The following is a 25499-nucleotide window of genomic DNA, read 5'->3' on the forward strand; positions in this document are numbered from 1 at the left end:
TATCCTATTTTGTGTGTGTTACTTTGTAAATGACACATACTAATTCAAATCAGTTCATATTTTATTTACATTATATACACACTTTTTTTTTCTTCAATAATGAACATTCTTACGATGATCACACAAAATGTGCTTCTATCTTTTCTGCTTTGACAATCTGTTTACATTTTTACATATAATACGGACTATGAAGTAGGAGCTAAAAGGCATTTGAATTGACTGAAGCTGATTTGAATATAAAAAACGTCTAGGTTACACAATTGCTGACAATGCCTAGAAATGTGCCAAATCTCAAGTTTTTAGAACTCTTTGAGCAGTACGAGACAATGACATAAGTAAGTAATTGACGTAAGAACTCGAATGTTTTGAGTTTCTTCAAACTGCCACATCAGCGTCTTGGCAATCCGTTTCAACTTTTCCTGGCTCTGCAGTCTGGATCCCAAGTCTGTCATCAACCTGAAGTTTGACCATTGATCCACAGGAGGGCAGTGTTACAATGTCACAATGTTCTTGCTAGTACAAGAAACCTCCCCATACGTCCAGCTTCTGAGGCGCCCCTCTCTGTCCTGCATGTCCAGTGAGTGCTGCGAGGAGAAAGATGGTGTCATTGAGGGGGTCTCCTGCGTGTGGGCGATGGTGGTCTGCGTACAGGTGGCAGGTCGTAATGTCCTGGGATGTGGCTGTTGACCGGCAGGTCGTAGTGATTCTGAGGCTCCACCTCTGGGACGTTGCCAAGGGAACTGCGTTCTGAAAACCACGGAACCAAGTTAACCACAGAACTTGACTTAAAACATAACTGCCAAAATGGCAATGCATCAGATTCTGCTTAAATGAGGTCAATACTAAATGAAGGGCTCTTCATTTCATCAACAGTTAGGGCTCTGTTCGGGTATCATATGATATGACTATCATATTATAAAATAAATATTAAAATGTACTCAATTTGCAGATACATTAACAAACAGCCATCATAGGACATACTTTTAATCTTCAATCACACCATTTCAGATTTTTCCAGTCGTTATGATATAGGTCTAAAGAGACACCGTTCTCTGGCTCTCCTTTTGTCGGCCATCTCCTTCCTGTCCTTCCCTCACATGACCTCACTTCCATGCAAACAGTTCTGTCCATTCAGCCATAAATCTTGGAAACTCATCCCTGTCCAATCCACAAACCGTAGTCTCTCTTCCAGAAAGGACATTCTAGAAGCGAGGCTCACGTGAATTGAATTTGAATGAGTGTGGGATTTGAAGTGGAAATAATGAAACGTAAGGACTTTTTCAGCTATTTAAGTTGAACTTTGAGTTGAGCAGAATTAAACCCAATGATATTCTGATGACGTCCACTCTTGAAGACCACACGTTAAATACGATAGATGGACATATAGATAGCTGCTTTATTCATCCTCAAGGGGAAAGAAAAAAAACTGCAGGCTGACCTGACATCAGCCATTTGACACAGCTACTAGAAACTTCCGAAACAAGGAGGCCCTCCTCACCTCTGCGCAGGGTGGCCGTGTGGAACGGCGGAGGACTGATCTCAGTGTAGGACCGCTCCCGTGGCATTGCTGACTTCATCTCCATGTAGCTGCTCTCATGGGAGCAGAAGGGCGGCCCCGGCAGGTCTTTGATGGTGGCGTACGGGTTCTCACTGTTCAGCGAGCTGCTGCTCGCCGCCACTGTGTCCTTCAGCTCTGTGACCAAGCGAACAACGTTTGTGAATGCTAAACATTGGCTTTTGTATTCTGCGTCATGTTTGACTTGACTTGACATGAGCTGGTAATATGTGGCCACTCAGTAAGATCAGGAGCAGTGGATCGTTTATAACAACGTACCAGAAATGTGACCCAAAATCAAAACAGTCCCCAAAAAATGGTTGTTTAAGGGAGATGGGGAAATATAAGCATAACATGCTGAAAGAATTGCACAATGGTTTAAACCATGCAGACCTTTGTTGTAATATTTCCCAAGGCTGGCGCTGTAGCTGTAACTACGATCAATTCCAAAAGCTCCTGTAAATATCAAACACAGATTTTTACAGTTTACAACAAACTAATAAAAGTGAAAGGCCTGTCCCGGAGACACACTGAATCAATACCAGGTGAAGCTAGAGCCGTAAACAAAGGTTGGCAATGAGCACGCAGAGTTTGAGAGGGGCAATTAGACGGGCAGACCTGGGTCTTTACGGGTCTCATGGTGCTTCCAGTCAGCAGGCAGAGTTGCATTGCTCTCTGCCCCAAACAAGCCCCGCCTCTCCCTCTCCATGTTCTTCACGCTACAGAACAGTTGGTTGTTGGTGTTCTGTTTAAAGGACACAAATATCGACCAATCAGACTTGGCCTGAAAGTTGCTCCTCTCCAAAAATGGAAACACGGAAAATATATATAAGGAAGTTAATGGAAGTCTGTGACATTGATGACTCATAACCACAGAAGATCTAAGATGAAGGGCATTGGAGGGTTCGCACTCGCCTTGATGGCACGGCCATGGTTGTTGGGGAAGTGTGGTAGAGGAGGTCTGCTCTGGGACAGCGTGTGGTAGCTGGGGTTGGAGTAATAGTGGTGGTAACTGTGAGGAACATCTGAAATGAAGAAAAAACACGTTCGATTTTCGAACTGACACGGAGCAGTAGCATCCCTTAATATCAAACTATGGATTCTTCTCTTACCTGGCACGGCGTATTCAGAGTTTGAGGTGCGTGTGGTGGAGAAGGACACGGTGGGAGTGTTGGTCTGCTTCTCCTTCTGCCTGCGGCGGTAGAGCAGCAGAAGCACCAGGAGCAGCACCACCAGGATGACCAGCACCACGATCCCAGCAATGGCCCCCCATGAGTCTCGTTCACCCGGGGACATGGGCACCATCACGCTGACAAAGCGCTCTGAAGGGGGAATGAGAAGAAGAATTTTACGTTTGTCCACGTCATTTAACAGCTTTATTTCATTGTGTGGCTATATTGGACAGACCAGATAGGGGCGGTTTTATCACTGGTATAACATTGTTTGGTCAACAGCAATATAATCTTGACTATAATCTGTATAACATAATCTGACTGAGACCAAGAAAAATATCAGGTGTGTACAATTTGGTGGTATTTCGTCATCCATTTTCATTGACCAGTATACCTTGTTTGCAGTCGACGCCTGGTCCTGTTTCACAGACACATTCTCCGGTCTGTGGGTCACAGAAGAAGTTGGGAGGGCAAGAGCACGTCTGGGCACAGTTCGCACCAAACTTCCCGGGTTGGCACTCTACAAAAACAGGAAAGAACCAGAAAAAACTAGATGATAAATGGAATTGTGAATTTGCTAAATTATGCACGTTTCTTAAACACGATAAATCACCATAAAAGTTATAGTACACATTGATCGCTACCCCAATTTTTATTTTATTATAATCATGATATTATTTATCTACCCTCTATTTTGAAGGGATTGTAATGTCATTTTCATTTGGTAGAACTAGACTCACGTGAGGAGCAGTCAGGGCTGGTCCAACCAGATGGACAGTGGCACGAACCGTCTTGGTGGTGACATGTTGAGTTATGGGCGCATCTACACGTTTCTGTACATTGCTTGCCATAGAGACCCACTGGACATTCTGGGAATCACACAAATACACAAAATTGTCTTAACTCCTAAATTGCTTCAATTCAAAAACATCCTTGTGATTGTATTTAATATTGTTTTTAGGCTTTAAATATGTACAGGAATACATTTTTACTGAATCATTTTCTAAATACAGGTGGAGAACTAGTCCATGAACGACACTGACCATGTTCACATAGAGCTCCGGTGTAGCCGGGCGCGCACACACACTGGCCCGTCACATGGTGGCATGAGGAGGAGTGGACACAGGACGGGCACGTGTTACCACACTGGTCACCATACCTGCCCGCGCTGCAGACTGATACAGAGACATGGGGGCCCATGGGTCAGAAAGGTCGATGGATGAGGGGAATGTACACACAGGGTCATGTGCATGTCAGGTGGCTGAGCGGTTAGAGCATCGGGCTAGTAATGTGAAGGTTGCCAGTTCAATTCCCGGCCGGTGCACATGACGTTGTGTCCTTGGGCAAGGCACTTCACCCTATTTGCCTCGGGGAGAATGTCCCTGTACTTACTTTCTACTAAATGTAAATGTAATGTAAATGTCATCATTGCGATGGTTCGAATGGACGAATAGATTCCGGCCAACTCACTCAGTTGACAGAGAGGTCCCCAGAAGCCTGGCCGGCAAACGCACGCGCCACTATGAGGCAGACAGGTGGCGCTATTCTGACAGGAGCAGGTTTGTTCACAGTTGCGGCCCCACATACCCTCTGGGCATTGAAGGGTACAGCGGGAACCTGGTAAAAAATATGTCGACAAAATGTTTAAACAGGTACAGTATACTGTGTGAGGCAAACAGTCAGATGGGATGAGGATTTAGAAAAACCTGTAGCTCAAATTGAATCAAACGATTATCTTGGTCCAGATCCAAGTTGGCACGGTCACAAGGAGAGAGTCGGCACTTACCCGTCCACCCTGGCAGACACTGGCACTGCCCGCTGGCACCTTGGCACCCATCGGCATGGCGACAGTCACACCTCTTCAGGCAGCCTGGCCCAAACGTGCCCATCTGTGCACCCAAACACATGCCAATGGAGAAAGCATCGTCAAGGGATTCCCTGGACCCTTTGGCCAACGTAATCAGTCAAGCAAACACTTTTTTGGCAAGAGTCACAGTGAATGTGAATACGTGGCTGGCATGTAGTCCTCAATGAAGATACGGAACCAACATGCTGCATTCATTCAACACCAAGAAGGTTGGTTTAACCACTTCCAATCCATATTGTACAAAGTAGGCTTATTTGTTACGGGCAGACAAAACAAAGCATTTTTTTTTATGAAGCCAGGAAGAGATGACATATGACTATATTGCAATGGATAAAAGTGATTGAATCACACTATACTTTGGCACCTTTAAAGGCTGAATTATATCCAGTACGTTATGAAATCGTATGTTAGGGTTCTCTCGTCACACTGACACTAACCGGGCATGACTGGTCACACAGGGCCCCCTGCCAGCCTGCCATGCAGGTGCAGGATCCATCTGCAGGGTTACAGGACGCGCCGTTGGCACACTGGCAGGTGGCATTACAGCCCGGGCCCCAGGTGCCCTCTGAGCAGGGGATGGAGCAGTCTCGCCCTCGCCACCCTGGTGACACACGAGACAGAAGCCGTTTTGTAGAGACAAAATGTGACAGGTGGGTGTGACGACGTTCATACAGAATCTTTTGCCTATCCAGGGCCATGAAACAACCACTTTTGTCTTTGTTTTTGTTTTTTGTCTTTATTTTTCACCTGCCTGCCTGCCGGCCTGCCCTGTCTGTCTTTTCGCTCACCCTCTTTACAGAAGCACGTCCCGTCGATAGGCGAACAGTCCACTGCGTTGGCACAGGAGCACTCCAGTGAGCAGTTCTTCCCATACGTTTCACTCTTACAGGGACTCTCGCAGTGATCCCCCTGGGGAAATGGACACAAGCAGGTAAGAACAGTTTGAACTGCAAACAGACTCAAGTGTAGGCAGGAAGCCAGTATGCAACGCTCGACCCGCGTCTCTCTACGCTACAGCATGACCCCTCACCGTGTACCCAGCGACACACTGGCAATGTCCGCTCACGGTGTCACACACGCCTCGGTTCACACACAGGCAGGGCCCAAGGCAACCGTGGCCATAGAAACCACGAGCACACGTTTCGTTGCAGTGGAGTCCTGCCCAGCCTGGCTGGCACGTGCACTCGCCTTTCATAGGGTGACAGCTGGCCAGTGGAGGGAAAAAAACAACGCGGAATCACCACAAGAAATGTATAAAAGTATAAAAAAAAGGACATTTGTGCCTGAACGTATGGCATTGATTCCCATCTGTTTGAACGCGGGGAGTGGTCCATACCTGAGCGTGTTCTTGTCATTGCAGAGGCAGCTGTGTTCACAGGAAAGGCCGTAGGTGCCGTGAGGACACATCCTCTCCCTGCAGTGTGGTCCCCTGAAGCCCGGCTCACACAGACAGCCCCCGTCAATGTTGTAGCAGCGCGCTCCGTTGGCACAGTCACACACGCCTTTACAGTCCTGCCCATAGCTGCCGACCGAACACTCCTCACTGCACCTGTAGTGGAACAAATACCCAGAGAAAATGTACCGGACATTTACATTTTGTCATTTAGCAGACGCTCTTATCCAAAGGGACTTATAGTAAGTACAGGGACATTCCCCCCAGGCAAGTAGGGTGAAGTGCCTTGCCCAAGGACAAAACGTCATTACGCACAGCCGGTAATCGAACCGGCAACCTTCTGATTACAAGCCCAATTCCCTAACCGCTCAGCCACTTGACTCCCACATTTACATAATTTGGGTCTACTTTTTTTAAAGTTTAAGAAAAACGATTACTTTTTACAAATACAATCCCACAAATCCATTCACACCTTGCTCCGGTAAAGCCGTCAGCACACTGGCACTGGCCAGTCTCAGGATCACAGTGGCCCCCGTTGTGACACACACACTCATGGACGCAGTTTGGCCCAAACCTTCCCTCTGCACAACGCTCAGTGCACACTGCACCCTAAAGAGGAAGAAAGAAGGAAAACAAATCAGAGGATGATATACGGATGATGTCTGACACCAGAGGTGAAGCGGAAGTGGGGATCTTACCGTCCACCCATGGGGACAAGCACAGACCCCCTTCCCCTGGCAGATGCCCCCATTCTGACAGGGGCATCGGGGTGGGCACCGGCTCCTTGGACACGCCTCCTCACATCTAGGCAACAGAGAGAAAACAACTTCGAAGAATACAACACAACAACCGGAGCTAAGGATTTAACAGGACTTCATGTGAAATACACAAAGTACTAGACACAAAACTAGGGACCAAAAAAAAGCTTTATTCGTGAGTTACATTTGCCGAACATATTTTATTAGTACTTGGAGTGCTGCTCTGCATTTTTAAATTGGCAGTTACATCCTATAAAAGACTTTCCCACTATTACCTTGTAGTGAGGTCCATTCTTTCTCTACTCATCCTTTGGGGCATCTAAAACACTGGGTGTAACTAATGACGCATGCACATAGCTAGTGTGTTTGAATGGGGTCTTTTTCCACCATATACGTGTACTGGAAGAATGAAATAAGGCCACAGACCATGTTGAGAGTGAATATGATATGTCGAGTACTTATCTGTTACAGTATAACAGCACACTTTAGACCTCCATCCACGTAAAGTAAATGAGAACAGCCCAATATCTGGGTCATCTACTCACAGTGTCCCTGTGAAGCCACTGCGACAGATGCATTCTCCGGTCATTTTATCACAGGACCCCCCAGTCCCACACTGGCACTTCTGTAGACAGCCCTTGCCGAACGTGCCTGTGGGGCAGGGGTCTCTGCAGCTGCGCCCTATGAATCCAGCGGGACACTGGCAGGTACCGCCGGCAGGGTCACACAGTCCCCCGTTCTCACACCTGCACCGCTGACCGCAGTCTGAACCCCACTGATCACTGTCACAGGCTACAAGACAAGCGCAAGGATGAGCATCAGACACAGGCAAAAAGAAAACGTTTCATCCCAGTGTGAAACAATGAACTGAATGCCAGACATACACACACACACACACACATACACAAACACACACACAATGCTGTGGTGATGCCACCGAGGAAACATTTCTAAACGGGCAGTCATTTCATATCTATACATATTATACCACAACAAAGATACAAAGAAACAATAACGTACACTAATTCATGGACTCGTTTACTTTCAACATGACAGATGGTGATGGTACTTTATGAGAGTATGACAAATGCATATAAATAAAAAACTAACTATAATATTCACACCACTGGGACTCTAATATCAACCCAACAACAACGAAACAGGAATATGTGTAGAGGGCAACCCTAGTGATCATTCTCCCAAGGAAATATGTCTTCTCCGTTTATGGCCATAGCCCTCAAACGGACAGACATGCCCATCTATATCCAGGTCTGCCTTTAGCTCCAGAGTATCAAATTACAGGCATGTGATATGCAATTGACAGGGCAATTTGCATGGATCCAAGAAGACGAACGACGTTCAAATCCAGAGTCTTTCAGCTGTCCTGTGGGACGTTTCTGGGGGTTGTCAAGCAACAGTGACTCGCAGAGTTTGGATTTCAATCATCCCAGAGGACATGAGGGAGATGGCTACAGACATGAAAACCAGGACCAGTCATGCACTCATCTCTCCTTTATTTGTCATCAATAACTAACTGGCTTGGGCCTGGGCTTTCTCTAAGTGAAAAATAGACATCCAACACAGGACGATTAACCACTCTCTTGACGCCAGCAGCTATCATCACAATCATTTCAAGCATGCCTACCATGTAAACCTTTTCGGTTTTAGGCTGTGACAGACTTATGAATGCACTGGGGTTTACTTAGCACCAAACTATAATGTCTTAGAATATGTTCTGCACATGATCTCCTAACCTTCTTTGCCTTATACAGACAATAAGTGCAGGTGTGGTGGCCAAATTTGGTTTGAGGCGAAAACATGGGGCGCTTTGTTTATTGCAGTAACTTTTCTATTTTGTTTGAGTGAATCAAGTGGTCACTAGTTTCTCCAGTGTGGGCATGTGAGCGAGCTGAGGGTGTTCAGCCTGACTGTGTGTCAGAGTGAGTTATGGGCAGTTTAGCTGGAGCAGCAATAATGTTTACACAGGCGTTCTACGGGACCGCTATGTAGATTTAGTGAGGGACCCACAGGGTCCTCAATCTCACGTGTCCAGAGCTGACGTCAGCTATGTACATGTGAGGTGAGTGAGCAAGTGAGGGGGTGAGTGAGGGGGGGAGGGAGTGAGGGAGGGAGGGAGTGATGGAGGGAGGGAGGGAGTGAGAGGGTGAGTAAGGGAGTGAGGGAGTGAGTGAGGGGGTGAGTAAGGGAGTGAGGGAGTGAGGGAGCGAGGAAGGAAGGAAGGAAGGAAGGAAGGAAGGAAGGAAGGACGGGAGGGAGGGAGGGAGGGATTTGGTGGCTCAGTGATTGGGTGGATGGCTGGGTGGATGGCTGGCTGGGTGGATGGCTGGCTGGGTGGGTGGGTGGGTTGATAAGTACATGTGTGGATGGTTGACTTTGAATTAAAGTGCTGGAGTAGGTAAAAGGGTGATCTGTGAGCAGAGCACTCTATCAAATTCATAACTGGTCACAGACCTTTTCTCACAGACACTTAAGTTTGTTTATTTATTTGTTGTTTTTGTATCTCACATTTTCCCTGAAAGTCTTGTTGATGTGCACTGGGAAGCACTTTAAAATGTCAGATCCCCATTGTGCAGTAAGTGGGAATGTATTAAGATATGGTGGGAAAATTCCTGCCTTTCCCAAGTGCATAGTACAACTGGTTGTGGAGGCCTAGCCTGTATCCAAACCCTACATCTCCCAGAAAAGTAATTGAACCCCATCTAATCTTTCCTTCTGGCTACTTTTCCATAATCAAAGCTTATGTTATACATATAATAATAATCTAAGACATTTATCTCGTATCCGCCACTGTCCACCGACATCCCTTTTAGCTTTTACAGTGAACATGATTATACACACCAACCTTTCTCGATTTTATCATTCTCTTTCAACCTCTTTCTCCCCCTTCTCTTACTCTGACTCTGTTGAGCATATTCAACACGGAAACATCAACGTATTTCTCATTTCCCTCAGCAAGCTAGCTCAACACTCAGGCATCCAGGAAGTGTCAACTCTCATTCTGCCAGTGGGCTCTATTCTAGGTCTGTACAGTTGGGGCCAAGGCTCTTCTGCCCAGAAAGAGAAAGAGGTAGAAAAGAGAGGGGGAGGGGGAGGAGAGAAGCAGAGAGAGCTCGGTAACATTTTCCATTTCCCCTTCCCATCATTCCCTCTTCAAGAACAAACCACCACCAATTTCAGTGAAGCCTGTTCATGTGAAAGTCCAAGCACTGTAATTGGTTGAGTTCAGAGACACAGGTTGGTTGAATTTGGCAACACAGATTTCCTTCTAAAGGATTTGAATAAAAGTAAAGATGTGTTTAGTGCTAAACAAACATTTTACAGTTTTTAAAGATATGTGGTTGAACACGTGCTGCCATGCAAGCCAAATAGGATTCTGCATGTTGAGCTCCAGTGTTGTTATAGTGGTTTCAGAGATAAGATTCAGATTTAGAAACAGTTGGCCAGAATGAGTGGATGAAGTGAATGTTAAGGCAATCATCCTGGGATGTGGTTGCCATTAATCAAGTATTTCTGTGTGTTTGGAAATGGTCCATTTCCATTGCAAAGGCTGTTTCCTTTGGAAGAGTAGTGTGAGAATGGTCACTTGTCCTTTGTTTGTGCACGTGCTGACTTATGCGATGTCGATTTTCGAACTCACCACTAGAGCAGTCATTGCCTCGCCAACCTCCCTCACAGTGGCAGCGGTCTGGAGCAACACAACGTCCATGGACACACTCTATGGTACAACGAGCTAGAAAACCAAAACTGAATTTAGTTTCCCTTGGAGAAGAGGGAAAAAACGATTTAAAATGTGGTTTCATAAACTACCAATACCGGTATGGATTTAGCTTTGGTATTACTTACGGACACATTTTTCACTGCTTTCGTAGTAACCAGGACAGCATTGATACCTCTTACGATAGTCCATCTTCACGGCCTGCCGGTATGCTGTTTTATAGGTAATCCTTGACAACAAACGATGCAATTTCACGTTACGCTCAATCCTTCTAAAGAAACAGGAACTGGAAATACGCCAAACCATGAAGTGAGTGCAAAATAACGCTACCTGTGGCGGGTGCATCTGTAGGAGCTTCGGGGGTCAGAGCAGGGCTCCTCAGTTACCTGGTCATAAGGGTGTGAGAACGACTCCTTCACAGAAGTTGTGAAACTGTATTGGAAAACCATGAGCAGAAGAAGAGAGTCATTGTCAACAGGGTAAGACAAGGAGCTTCAAACTGAGAACCAACATACAGTACATGTCGGTAATGTATGTAAGGAAACTTGTGCTTTGGTGATACTTGTTTCAGCTTCATGGGGACTGACCTCTCCCATAGGCTGCAGACATTGGGATCCCTCGGGCTCAGAGACCTCGACAAGTCAACGAGGACCATGAGGATGATCCAGCTCTGCAGGGACTGCATTGTCCTAAAGAGGAAAGAGGAGGAATTACCCAGAGGATCATTTTCATGTTGTTTTAACATCAAGCAAGAATTCGAGAAAAAGAACACAGACTCAATTTCCCACATTTTCCATTAAACTAAACATGCAAATGTTTTGGCCGAAACAGCTTTTATCAGAGCATGAATTTAGTAGCAGTCAAGTGATCGAAACAGGACTTCAGAGTCTCTATTCATAGTACCAATGAAGTAGGGGTAAGTATTACCCCTCAATAGTGAGTTCATTAAACACTGGGGAGAGGTAAAGAACCCCGTCGCCCTGCATGTGGGACTCAAAACAAAGGAACTCGAAACCGACGGAGAGAAGGAAGGAGAGACAGAGCCCACGTGAGTGTGTGTAAATGAGAGAGACATACAGTGAGGGGTCGGGGTTTAGAAACGCGAGTCGCCTCCAATCCTACGCTATTATCAATCAGAGCTTGAGCGAACAGAACACTCCATATCCCCCCACCACCAACCCCCCCGCCCCCCCACCCCTTCGCAGAGTCCTTCCACACAGCATCTGGATCTAATCAGATCCCAGGCCCGGGGGAACGCCTTGGGACGGGGACCGGCGCAGGCTCTCAGGGAGCAGCAGGGAGGCCGTTCCCAAAGAAAGTGGCCTTTTTTCTGAAGAACTCTCACTGAAACGTCCGAAGCTGCGAGAACACAGTGGCATGGGTCGTCTGAAGGGGCCATTCTCTGCATCGTGGGAAAATGACAGTATTTGGAGCAAGGGGACTGCATGTTGACATAAGATTCAAGCCTAATTCCCATGTGTTTTCCAAACACTTCCCCTCTGAGAGTTAGTGTACCACAGCATTTTCAGTCCTCCACATAAAGTAAGGAAGGATTGGTCCGCAGACAGTTATTGGACAAATCCTTTAAGGGTCTGAATACCAACCTCTGACCTCGAACCTAAAACGCACCAGGCCTGACTGGAAACAACAGGGGTTTGAAAGATGCCGTTGCTTGTTTCAACTGACACCTCGAAGTGGTACCTTGAAGTGCCCTACGTATTGAAGCATATGTAATAAATGTAGATTTGGCGAATTCACTCCGATTTATGTGTACTTTGAATCAATTTGAGTAATGGTCCTAACTCGGTATAAGATAAACAGCAAAATGTGTCAACTAGTTTTTAAAACTCATGGAGAGAAATGTTAGAATAGCCGAAATAATGAGACAAGACAAAAATAAGACAAAAACGGAAGACTTATGACATTTCAAACTTCTTGAGAGATTCCTCACTTGTCTCCTCAAAATTAAAGGTTTACTTTCCCTGCCAATGTCACCATGATCTCCTTTGGAAAAAACACACCAGACACCATCCAAACCATTCAGTAACAAAACACTGTCAGTAACAGTCCATGAACTGAATTCAGCAGTTTCACTTAAGCCAGAACAGCAGCTACATTACAGTACTACGGTCATACTTAGAAATGGTGGCATTAATACAAATCATTCCTCTGCTACTCTTGAGATAACCATTCCTGATCATTTTATTCTCTGTCAGGAGTTAATTCCTTTTTCTGGCAACACACTGACACAAAACTCTTAACCACAAAAACAGAGTTTTAAAAGAACTGGCATATGGGTTTTGTTAAGAGTAGCTATCAATTTTACCATCCACTTCATTGGATTGGGGTAAATATTTTTCATTACCTTTTTTTTCATTTTAATTGTGCTTCATTAGAAGTCTTCAAACCACATGGGAATTCTTGAGTGCTGAGAAATAGTGTGTGTGTGTTTAATGAGTTTAGGAGTGCAAAGAAACAGACTTGTTTTGAAGTTAAGCTGAGCAGACTTTCACATTTCATGTCTGGGTTACCTTCAATTAAAACGGTAGGTAAACGTCTGGTAGGGGGTATGGATCAAACTCAGGAGTCAGAATATTCAGTAAAGTAGTGGTCTGGAGCTGGGTTTAATTATTGGCTTCACCCATGATGTGGGCTGATTATTGATTCCTGTTGTTCTGGCATCTGTGTCTCCAAAATAGATTCTTATTCCACTTAATACTCAATCCTTATTTTAACCCTTTGCTATATTTGTTCTAACTTCTCCAGGTTGGTATTATGATTATTAATGCAATTTTGGACTGAACAGTGGGATAATTCACATTGGGTACGCATGTGTCAAGAATGACAGAAATACAAATACAACATTTATACAATATTTAATAGTTGATACACCTCAACAACACAAGATGCTTCAAGTAACCAGTCTGGCCAAGTAAAGGTCCTTAAGCAAAAGCTTCTGTCCTTTTGTACTCTGCTGTGCTGTTAGGTTGATTTCTATGAGCAAAGCAGCCAATCTCATTGAACTCTAAAGTGGCCCAATAAAACAATAGAGGAATAGCAACACACGCGCAGGCTATTTTTCATGTCTCTCTCTGCTCTCTCTCTCTCTCACCCTCTCTCTCTCTTTCTCTCTCTCACACACACACACACACACACACACACACACACACATGCACGGGCAAACACACACTTACAGGTTTGTTTTCATGTTCTTGATCCATTCCACATGCAAAATGAGTCCCATATTTTGAAACAAGTACAGAGAGACTATTTATAGTATGTGAAGACATTTGCTAATTCATTGGGCTCTTCTTGGAGTCCAGTGTCAGGAGCCAAACTGTGGCCCACGTGTGTGTGTGTGTGTGTGTGCGTGTGTGTATTGTGTTAAATGAAGACTGTTCTGCTGCTTTAAAGGGCCTCACAATTCTCTTGCCAGAACCACATGAGGACTTCAATGGAAACAAGAATCAAATAAAAACAGATGCACTGATTTCATCTTAATCTCTGAAGACACTTGTACACGTGTCATTACTATTTGATTCCAATCCTAGTTGTATGATTGGAAATAACATGTAACATGAAATGGCAACAAAATAGTAATTATGATTTCATTTCACACATGAATTCTTCCTCTGACAGGTCTTTATATTGACACTTTCTAATCACTTTACAAATCTGTACCCTAAACAGGTAGCCTTCATTTGAAAAAGGTATATTAAATAATAATAAAAGCTATAGTACATTCATTTATACATACAACAACTGTTATGATTTTACATAATCATAACTTACATTCAACAATTACAATTGTAAACATCCATAATGTTTTCCCCTTGGAAAAAAGGCCATCAATTTCAGAGAGGGGCGTAGTCTTTTTTGTCTAAATTGGATAACAAGCAAGTTTTCATATTGTCAGTAAATAGTGCAATTCTAAATGCAGCACATGGGTCTGATCAAAATGTTACTTTCTCCCCCCACAAACACACACACCCATGCCACCCCTCTCTCTCTCTCTCTCTCTCTCTCTCTCTCTCTCTCTCCCTCTCCCTCTCCCTCTCCCTCTCCATCTCCATCTCCCTCTCCCTCTCCCTCTCCCTCTCCCTCTCCCTCTCCCTCTCCCTCTCCCTCTCTCCAGGATTACGATGTTAATTGAGGGAGAAAATATTAGTCACCATTTGGAAAGGAGCGTCACAGAGGATAGGAAAATAAAAAAAGACAAAAAAACACATTGAATGTGGACTGGTGACAGGCAGAGAGTGAGAAAGGCTGTGTGCCATGCCAAGCACAACTACTTTTTACTTTGAGGGGCTCCAACAGCTAAGCCAGACACAAACTACACAATGAAAGTCTTAAAATTGTTACTGCACTTCTCAAAGCTACCATTGTACCACGAATTGCAGAATGGCAGCATACCCGTACAGAATAACTGAAATGAATTTCCTGTATGAATGCTTTGCTCACACTGTTTTAAAGCCCCAGAATCCACATATGTTACTGAAACCAAAATTGAAAAAAAGAAGCAAATGATGCCAGTCCTACTGAATTGTACGGCATCGCTCAACAAGGTTGTAGGATGGCTCTGTATCAGTGCTTGGTGATTACATCAGAACCGTTTTTGTTCAGTGACAGCAAGCCATTCATCTGCAAATCTGTAATCCACAAGCATTTTTCTCTTGTGGGACGGATATGAAGATTCAGCTATATGCAACGTCGACTGACTCAGGTTGACAGCAGTTACTGTTCTCAATACATCAGGCTTAGGTTTGTATCATCAATTTACAGTTCAACTGTAAGAATAACAAATCTCTAACACCTCTCCAAAGCTGTGAGCGACAGCCAGTTGGATAGAATTAGATGGAGAGCTCCATATGACACACCAACCAACCCCCCCACCCCACCCTGCCCTGCCCCCCCCCCCTCCCCCATTAAAACAGAGTTACTGTAAACTGGTTATAAAACCCATAATCCTTTGCATCTGGCATTTCGTCTTGGCGCACACAATGGCCACGGTTCCTCTACCACAGCTAGGCTGGCACACACTCCCCGGTCCCTGTAATGCCACATGGTGGGTGGGTGGGTGGGTGAGTGGGTGGGTGGAAGGGTTAGAGGGTGGAAGGAGCAGACAGCCTCAAACAACTCTCTGGTGAAATGGATGCAAAATCACAACATGCCAAACCCAATCCCTTCAATCTAAAAGTATTAAAACTAACTTTTGCAAACACATGAAATATAATGTCTCCTGTCGATTCAGATGATTTTTCAAGTTTATCTATTAGAGTGTTTACAGTAAGGCAGACAAACAGTATGGGTGGTACCGAACCACAAGACTCATTCCCCTCTCTGGAATATTGGGAGTGGAAACTCTTGGCAGCTCATGTGCTGTTGACTGTCTCTCGTGGGAGTTGCATGACAAAAGGATGATCTAGGAGGGAAGGTGGAGGCGGGTTCTTCTGGGAAGGTGTTAGAGGTCTATATTTTGCTGAGTGAGCTTGGAGACTGCAGGCTGGGCTCTCTGCTGGAAGATTAATGTGAGTGAACTTTGAGTTCTTTGAACTTTCACACCAATACATTTCAAACGTTTTTGTATCATCAAATCTGTCTGATATTTTGCTGAATTGAGCTAAGTGTAGATTTGACGCAGATCTCTTGGATTGTCCTCATTAGGGTAAAGTAGCAAAAGGATGGAAAGTTACGGTAAAATTCATGCAAATTGTAATAAAACCAACCCTCCATTGAATATCCTTGGGATTTTGCAACTCTGCACTTCACGATAACTTTGCTGCAAAAGTCTGTTTAAATAAAACGACGTGCTCACTGGCGTCTTACGATCCATCCTGAGGTTTGAGACACAGAACATTACTGTTATGCTCCATTAATCAAGACGCTAGCTGCGAAAAACGAAACAAATCTGCCCTGCTGTAGGGCCTTAGTCAAATCCAAGTCACTATGTCAAGCCAATGTCAGCTTTTGTGGCTCTAGAATCCAAAATAACAGGATGCCTCGACCCACCCACCCCCCTTCCACTCCCCAGGACTCTACAGCCATCCAAGTTTGGGTGCCAGTGGGAACCAAGACCCTCACTAACTAGACACTACAGGTCACAGATTCATGGTCACGCTTGCTTTGAACATCAAAGTGAATAGGAGAGAAGCAGCATAACAAGAAGGTTTCCCACTTTTGGGATGGTCAAACTCTTTCCTCTGTTGACCTCCAGAGCCAACAGCCTGATAAACTGGAGCTGGGATGTTTGTATTGGAGTCTCTAGCTGTGATGTCAGACATGTTGCACGGTGTAGAGAGCTTATGTCATGGCCAGTGTCACTACAGTGACAGTAAACAGAGACTATTGTGGATAACGGAGGTAAGGAGTGATAAGGTTACCATGACAATGCTGTTGTTTTGGGCAATGTGAGGACACCAACGTGAGGATACTAACAGGGAATATGAGCTGAGTGGTTTCAGCTGAATCTATATCACACATGGTACCTACAACCACATAAATATGATTGAGAAGGTACATTTGAGGTCCTAGTCTGGTCAAACGTGTCTAGCGCTGATGCTCTGGAAACATATTCTCCCTTTGTTGAATTGGGCTTGTGGCCAGTTTGAGTCGCACCACGCAGCAAGGACTCGTGCGCTCGTGTGCCGGCCCACAGCACACACTGCCTCCACACTCAGACCAGAACCACATGCCGAATGACTGTGGCTTCATCGGTCAGGGAAAGTGTAGCGGTCCTGACAAGCAAACAGAGACACTCAGAAGCACTCAAGCAGCGGCCACCAGACAGACATGTTCATGCACATACATCTGTGCATAGGTATACCAGAACACCCACTCCGTAGGTTAAAAGGTGCTTTTAATCCACCGTATAGTTGTTTTTACAATCTTACGCAAATGAAACCCAAAATGGAGGCCTTGGCTGAGGTTTTGGAGGAACATGACCGTACAAGTGCAGTAATTATATGTACTGTAATGTTATGTGGATGATAATGTGTGCACAGACACATGGGATTCTTGTAAAAGAAACTTTCCACAAACCATGACCAGAACACAATCTTTCATTGTAAACGTACACAGCAAGAACACGATTGAAAAAACCACATGGTTAACATTATTACAAACCCATGCTTAGGCCTCTCCAATCACAATACAGTATTTACCGGACATGTAATCATCCTATAATCAAGTGGTTTTGTGTTTGAGAAACACTCATAAGGATTCATAGTTTGAATATGAATATGAATATGAAGACTCATCACATTGTGTCCTTGAACTCCGTAACCTGAGTGTTCTATTACTCTGTATTCTCTTCCCTCACATCGTGATGCGAGAAGTTTGTTTTTGTAGCTAAATGTAGCCAAATTTCCAACAATCCCTTACATTAGTATACGTGAGTTATGTAAGTTAAGTAAAGTTGTATGTATTACATTTGAAGCTGAAAACTAGTCAAATAAATGAAATTGCATACTTTGGTTAAAAAATAAAATGCCGGTGCTAAATGTGTTCCATGTAACTTAAACCCTAACGTAGCCTTTTCTGTACTAGCGACAGTAAAGAACAAGGACTGTGCATGACAACTCCATGGCCAATTCTCTTGGGACTAGAGCTCAGTCTGCTGTTTGACATGACAGCATGCTCTGCTTTCACACAAATAAAGTGCTTTATAAGACAATTGATCAGAATTCAAAAACACTTCAACGGTAAAATTGAGAAATGAATTGAACTGAACAGCCTGACTAAGCAGTCTAACATATTCAGTCAAAAACAAGTCAATATGGAATATGGAATGTTTGAAACCCTCTGAACTCTGACAAGAGTCCTCATTCTTCTTTTTTAATGTAGACATTAATATTTTTTTATTCACTTTTAAATGTTTTGTTCGTTCATTTTTAATGCTATTTTCTGTCTTTTTAATTCAGCTTCACTGTCCTGCTTTTAATGGAAAAAGAGGTTAAGAAACCTTTGATTCAATATGGTGATATGATGCTATATAGCGTCTTCAAATGAAACCCTCATGACATTGCCAGAGAAAACATTTATTCCTGTTTGCTTGTAGATGGGGATCTTCCAGCATACACAAGACAGGCTAAGAGGTCACAGGTCTTTAAAGTCCAAAAACAAAAAATAAATCATGTGGAACTGTCTTCAACCTAACAAACAGTAGGAGACATAACCTCTTCAGATTGTGTTCACATTCATCACCTTTGCTTTTGCTTCAACCAACATTTTCACATGCGTCAGACTGCAGCAATCAACCATTTTTTAATGAATCCTGTCTTGTCTGAATGGCTGCAAGACCCGTGTGCAGGTCTGGTGTAACTGCAGTGGAGCTCACAAATATCAGTACTGTTTTTACAGTCTAACCCTCACCCTAAATGTGGGAGACTATCCATGACCGTGCTATCAATCACTGGTCGTCCCATGTACAGTGACAGTACTTCATTTGTTTCCCCTGTTATTTCTTATTGAGGGAAACAGGCAAGCAAAAAGTACTTTAACAAAAGGAAATGCTAAAAGGAAATGCTTAAATGATGTGGACTGCAAAACTTGCCTTGTCATCAAAAATAACACATCACAATAAACACAGATGTGCACATGCAGACCTCATTTGAGGGGGATCTGGCGTGCGCTTTCCTCAACACGTGTACACACACACACACACACACGCACAGCCAATTTCTCCATCCCTAGCCACTATTATCTTTCCTTTGGCTCCGGCTCATGCTGAAAGTATTGGTCCTGGTCGGAGCTCAATCCCCTCTCAAGTGGTCGGGCGTGGAATACGATGACCCCATTGGGCTCTCGGCTAACACTAGTACCAACATTACTGTAACACAGACCAACAGGCTCGGCTAGGCCTTAATGTGTCAAGTCATATCACTTACAGTACGTCGATGGATTTACATGGTTTCCATTTCAAATACAGCCATGGTAATCCATAACTTAAACAGTTGGATCTTTTCTCATTTCGGCGGATCTTTCCATTTAACAACATGACCACTCAGATCCAGTTTTGCCTGACTGTATGTGGTAGAGCATCCATCTGCCATGGAGTCAGCTGTGTCGTTTACACTGAACCATTGAACAAGATTCATTCCATGCTATTGACAGAGCACATATGCACTGGCTTTCATAGGATTTTGAACTTCACGGTTCCATGAAACTGAGAGAAATTTATGATTACAGACTACAACCGTACCACATCTGGTTATGATTAAGACAACACTTCGAATGTGACTGGCTGGCAAGTTTATTTGAAACCAGTGAGATTGTAATATCTTGAACCCATTTTGGTGTTGGTGTTGATGTCTTATTTTACAGTTGTTGTTGTTGTTGTTGTTGTGGATGACTCTGCAGTCATCAGTTCCTGTTTGGGTTGTAATAATGCGCCCCCCCCCCCCCCACACACACCTGGGCACTTACCTCATGGGACCCTAAATGTGAAAGTAAAAAAAGCCTTTAGGGTTTGTGCTTGATCGTGCAAAATACAGCACTAGGAGACAGTGAGCTATCCATGTGACCTAGCGTCTAGCCATAAGTAAAGTACAGCTGCTGACAACCACACTGACTAATAAGGACTCGGTGAGGTAGAAACACAAGTGGAAGCTAAAGTAGAGGTAGGTACCTGCTCGCTCGCTATCTCTATTTCCAGGAAGTCCAGTTGGGGCCAGTAAATTCCTCCCAGTTAAACCCCATTGATTTACTGGCTTGCCTCTGTCCCACAGTATGATGCCTTTCTGGAGTGCCAGGAGGAAACCTGCTCCTCATTAATGTGATCATTTTATCGCAGCTTTTCTTCATAGAACCCAAATCTCTCTCTCTGTTATTCTCTCTCACCCTTACTCTCTCTCTCTTTCTCTCTCTCTTCTCTCTCTCTCTCTCTCTCTCTCTCTCTCTCTCTCTCTCTCTCTCTCTCTCTCTCTCTCTCTCCAGATGGACCTCATCTTCCACATCTGGAAGTTAAAGAACTTTTTAAAGAAAAAACTTCAGGCCACGTGTTCTACCCCGTAGGTGAACCCTTGAAAACGTTCCTATACTTTGGCAGCTTGATTATGCTTTTCACAGCAGTGGCACTGCACGGGCCTAGATTAAAACCTGTAGGTACTGCAGTGGCAGCATGCATTTTTTATGCCATATTAGCTTAATAAGAAGTACAGTAAATGATGAATTGTATATGATTAGAATGGCCAAGCCAAACACAATTTGTCACCTTTTTTTGTTGCTATGGCACCTGCAGGCCTACCACACACAACAGGAAGTCAGAAAGAGACAGGTCGTATGTCACCTACCAGGACATCCTGGGCAAACAAGGGGGACAGGGGACACAGGGAGGAAGGAGAGGAGGTTGGGGGCATCCAGTTTTGTGTAGGTATGGTCTCTTTCATTTAAAGGAAGCACAAGTGATAAGTAAAATGTCAATGCAAAAAAACACAGGAACTAGTAAAGTTTGGAATAAAAACGGTCAATTGTTGTTTACAATGTTGTTTAAAATGTACAATGTACATCATAGGTGATGTATCTACAATCTATCCACAAACGTTATTGTATTATTATTGTATTCTCTACAATAATATGTAGTATGTTTAAATAGTTAAGGTACTATAAAGCGCTTCATCTACCAATTATGTTGTCATCATTAGCGCATACAGTAGTACTATCTTTCACACATATCTTTTTTAAGAACTCTCAAATCATATACATCAGGAGAAGTGACAATTATCTTTTGATTCCGGAACTCGGCTTAGTAACCCTTGGTCCTACTCTTAACTCGAGCTAAACTCCAAAAAAGCAGAGGGATGAGCTGTCTGCTGACCTAAATACTTCGTCCGCCATGGTGCAGCAAGAAAAAAACAACTTCTGCCTTTGACTCTGAGGAAAACAGCCCAGTCTCCCAAACCTCGACAGTCCCACAAGTCCACGCTCTCTCCTTTGCCTCATCCGTCATAACGAAAACCCATGGGGACAGAGCTAGGAAAAACAATAGGAAGCTGAGAGGAAACATCTTGCATGTAAACCTAGGTCTGCATCCCAAATCCCTCTTCCTATGACAAGCACACGCAACTGAGGTGGGAATACTATCAAGCAAAAGGAAACTCTCATGAGCAACACTATCTTTACCCTTCTGGCATCAATATTTTACAAGAGCAAACCCTGTGGATTTGCTACCTATTATTTTTTACTTTTCTATTACTTTTCCGACACTATACATTGCAGTGAATAATGAGAGGGTGGTCTATCAATCTGTATGTCCCCACACTCTGTGACTAAAGATATTTTTTACTACTTGACCTGAGTGATGGAAACACTTGAACTTAGAAGACGGACTCTCATAAAATACATGATGAAGGGGCATGGAATCATAGCTCCTCGCAGCTGGAAGAGTACCTCTGGGTTTAAAATCAAGAAAAGCATCCAATGGTTTACCAGAGAGAGTCAATAGTGCCAAGCACAACATATTATTTTACTTCATTTGCACATGCAGATTTCATATGCATGTGCGATGTGAATATAGGACATTTCGCCCAACAGTTGATCAAATTAATTTCCCTCTCAAGCTTTGCTTTGCGTCCATGACCTCACTTAAGTTGCTAAAAGACACTTGGGCAATCATTTCACATAGCCAGCAGCAAGGGCACACTAATTATACTACATTTCCTCGAATCAGATCTCAGGTTTCAGTTTTCTTCAGACAGCGCACACAACTGGAGACACCAGAGCAGGCCCCCATTTTCTTAATTAAGTATGTCTCCAGCACTCCCCCACCCTCCCTCTGAAACACCAACCAACCCAAACCATCCAACAACACAAGCAACTCCAGAAACGACCCTCACCACAGTACAAGTACTATGTGGTGGCTCCGTCACCCCTCCCAGCCTCTGCTTCGTTTCTTTTTCCAAAACCCCCCCAACCACTGTTCTTTATATGAAGGCTTACTGGAGCCAAACCCCTATAGCAACTGTCCGTATTCCGCAGCAGGAGAGAAGAAACCGAGGCGAAACCGACCCAAAACCACGAGTGGCATGGCTGCACTCATATCTGCTCCAAATTATCTACACGGCTGCTGAACACATGGGCTTGAAAGGCTTATATAAGCATGTGGAAGGGATATTTAGTCTCTGTCACCTAGTTTAGAGTGTGCTGTGCTTTTTTGTCATTGATTCATTGGTATTAAATGCTCTGAAAATTGAACACTGGTCAATTGAATGGTATGGATTTCTCATTTACTTGAAAAATGTAAGCTCACAAAATGTGAGCTTTCAACATTCAGAAACAGAAACATATATAGAATACAGACTGTCAAAGATGTACACTTACAATACACTATAATGTACATTTTTACTATATTATATACTGCATAGAACTCTACATAACGTAATTAGTCTATACAGTTATACCTGATTCAATAAGGAACTGTGGTCTCAACCCCAAAACACACAAATTGTGTGAGGCCATGGAGCATATATCTCATGAAAACGGCTTTTCAAGTGAAAACCTGCAGGAACTGTGCTCTGTCTGTGGCGTCACTATTAACATCTGCAAAAGAAAAGTTCTGGCATTAAATCTACATTGTTTTATATAACTACACTTACCTCATCGCTTCAGCCTATTTGTACTTCTACTCTGGTGTCTCTGGCCAGTGTCATCCCAACATAAACATATCCAATGGCTTGTCAGTCCTCAAACCCAATATCTTTCTGGACAAACACATAGTGAGTAGGCCAGACATATAAGGAAGGAACTCAGAATCCCTAGATATTTGATATAAAAGATGAGCTTGTTGTGATACCAGACAGAAAATAGATCACTATAGGCCACTGATAGCTGTAACAGTCTGTAGGAGAACAGACAATAGTTTGAAGGTGGAATATGTCAATGTCCTCTTATGCAGATTATCAGACTGAATCAGCCAAAATACAAAATTCAGCCATTATTTTAGGTATGTTCTTGAAATAAAGGGATCCACAAACTACAGAAACATCAAATGTGTTTTCCTAAAGCATCTGGATAGTGTAGGAAAGAGGTTTGGAGCTGGCTGAATTAGGTAGGAGGGATTTACTGGATATTAATCATGACTTCTCGCTTAAGGCTCACTTCAGGTGTTGAGTAATGTGTAACAGTGCCAGGTTTACTTGTATCCATAGGGGAAGCCTTCACAACAACTTCTGGAATCTGGAATTCGTTTTTTATACAATATCATACATTATGCAGTTGCCTTTGTTCTAAAGATACACTCTGAGTATACATAAAATCAGGCCGCCTAAACAACACACGCCTGCCACCTTAACTATGTTATAACTACAACTTATATATATATATATACAATTTTTATATATATATAATTTATTTTTAATAGTGATATCCGCCGTGTTACTCTGTCCTGTTTTCTCCCTTCCATTTCAAAACACCAGTCTCCCTTCATTAGGCTATCACACAAACTACTCCCCCCTTCCCCACTATAAACAGTAGGCTATGCTGTTTACATCATACCATGCTTCACACATGAACAAAAGTGATGTATTGTCCTTAGAGATACAGAGATACAACTGATGGATGCTGGATTATCATGTTGGGTTAAAGAAGTTGACTAAGAACATGTCACAATGTGTCACTGGTATGAGTCAGTCTGGCACAGCCACAACAAAGACAATTAAACTCTTGGAAAACCACCCTGGCTCCTAATGTAAGCAAGGAAACAACAAGGGACCTACTCCCATACTTCCTCCAGTGTCTAATATGGAAAGTAGCCAAAGGATCATTGAAACCACAGAGTCACACATAGTGGAACATTACATTGGACAAAAAGTGTTAACTAGACTAGTTAATATCTATTGTAGTAACTTTTCTGCTCAACATGGTTCATTTGGTAGATTGTTTCTGATGACAAGGAGGCTACAACCAAACCTAGATGAACCATTTAAACTATAGTTCAGTTCAGACAGTGTAAAACACCACTTGATCGATGCACATGAACATATTGACAGTTAAGAACATCTACACACAATGGGAGTCAGGTGGCAAAGCGGTTAGGGAATCGGGCTAATAATCAGAAAGTTGCCGGTTTGATTCCCGGCCAAAATGATGTTGGCAAGGCCAATCACCCTTCTTGCCTTGAGGAGAATGTCCCTGTACTCACTGTAAGTCGCTCTGGATAAGAGCATCTGCTAAATAACTAAATGTATATGTACACAAAACATTGTGCGAAAAACAAACCTATTTGCATCACACTGGAGCACATCATGTTCATTGTACTTAGGGAAAAGTCATATGGATAGCCAAATGTATGTCGGCCTATACCTAATTATTTTCTTGCAAGAAGTTGGTCACGACAATGCAGCAGAATTTATACTCAGTCACATAACAGAGTTTATATTCAGTCACATAACAATTGCCAAAGGTCTGCTGGTGTAATTTATCTTGCGACTCACTCACCTCACTCAACGGAATCCACAGTTGTCGACTCTTCGTCCCAATATTGTCCGACCCTTAACGCAAATATATTAAAAACTAATCTTTCTCGCAAAATGTGACAATTCTTAAACGGAACAAAACAATGACAACGTAACTTAACGAGCACTTTGCCTTTCGTGCTCAAGTTTGTGTCGCATCTTACCATCCTTCGGGGGAGGGTCCTTTGGTCACAGTGAGAGGATGTCTTGGGGGCGCGTGCGCGCACACAAAAGAGAAAATCTCACTGTTTATAAAACAGAATAATGTGGTAGACTGTCGAAAAGGTTTGACCACCAGATACCTTAAATTGTCATTACCGCTTTGTCTATTACAATTTATGAGGAGAACACAACCTTTGAATTCTGATAAGAAAAGATAATTAGGTTAAGAATATGTGGGGTGTACAGTAAAATTAAGAAGGTTGGTGGGAAATTAAATAACTAAAAGGGCAACAAAAGGGACAAATTCAAATACAAACAATATTTGAAAAAAAGGAATAAAGAGGACTTCACTTCACTACTGCTCATGAGAGCATCCAAGATCATCGCTGATCCTTCCCATCCCAGTCAC

General features: G+C 43.5%; 1 protein-coding gene across 1 annotated transcript; it reads right to left on the reverse strand.

Moving 5' to 3' along the window:
* Positions 1-43: 43 nt before the first annotated feature.
* Positions 44-25207, reverse strand: pear1 (platelet endothelial aggregation receptor 1). Its single transcript, XM_084709075.1, has 24 exons — positions 25093-25207; positions 24912-24964; positions 11069-11170; positions 10812-10913; positions 10610-10710; positions 10404-10496; positions 7291-7537; positions 6686-6791; positions 6460-6596; positions 5931-6143; positions 5625-5799; positions 5383-5503; positions 5032-5195; positions 4514-4616; positions 4198-4344; positions 3771-3902; positions 3468-3596; positions 3122-3247; positions 2668-2877; positions 2471-2580; positions 2174-2300; positions 1949-2011; positions 1499-1693; positions 44-747 (listed from the first exon to the last, which is right to left on the reverse strand). The coding sequence occupies exons 3-24, from the start codon at positions 11164-11166 to the stop codon at positions 605-607; spliced, it is 3042 nt and encodes a 1013-aa protein (XP_084565201.1). The 5' UTR covers positions 11167-11170; positions 24912-24964; positions 25093-25207; the 3' UTR covers positions 44-604.
* Between the last annotated feature and the right edge of the window lie 292 nt (positions 25208-25499).

Source organism: Hypomesus nipponensis, chromosome 2 (genome assembly GCF_054491055.1).
Source record: "Hypomesus nipponensis isolate SF chromosome 2, ASM5449105v1, whole genome shotgun sequence".
Classification (NCBI taxonomy): domain Eukaryota; kingdom Metazoa; phylum Chordata; class Actinopteri; order Osmeriformes; family Osmeridae; genus Hypomesus; species Hypomesus nipponensis.

Excerpts from the sequence above, each read along its gene's own strand:
- pear1 (XM_084709075.1), bottom strand. The coding sequence starts at position 11,166 with ATGCAGTCCCTGCAGAGCTGGATCATCCTCATGGTCCTCGTTGACTTG. Across the intron at positions 2,581-2,667 it reads CTCTGAATACGCCGTGCCAG|ATGTTCCTCACAGTTACCAC; the intron begins GTAAGAGAAGAA and ends TCTTCATTTCAG. Across the intron at positions 1,694-1,948 it reads TGGGAAATATTACAACAAAG|AGCTGAAGGACACAGTGGCG; the intron begins GTCTGCATGGTT and ends GCTTGGTCACAG.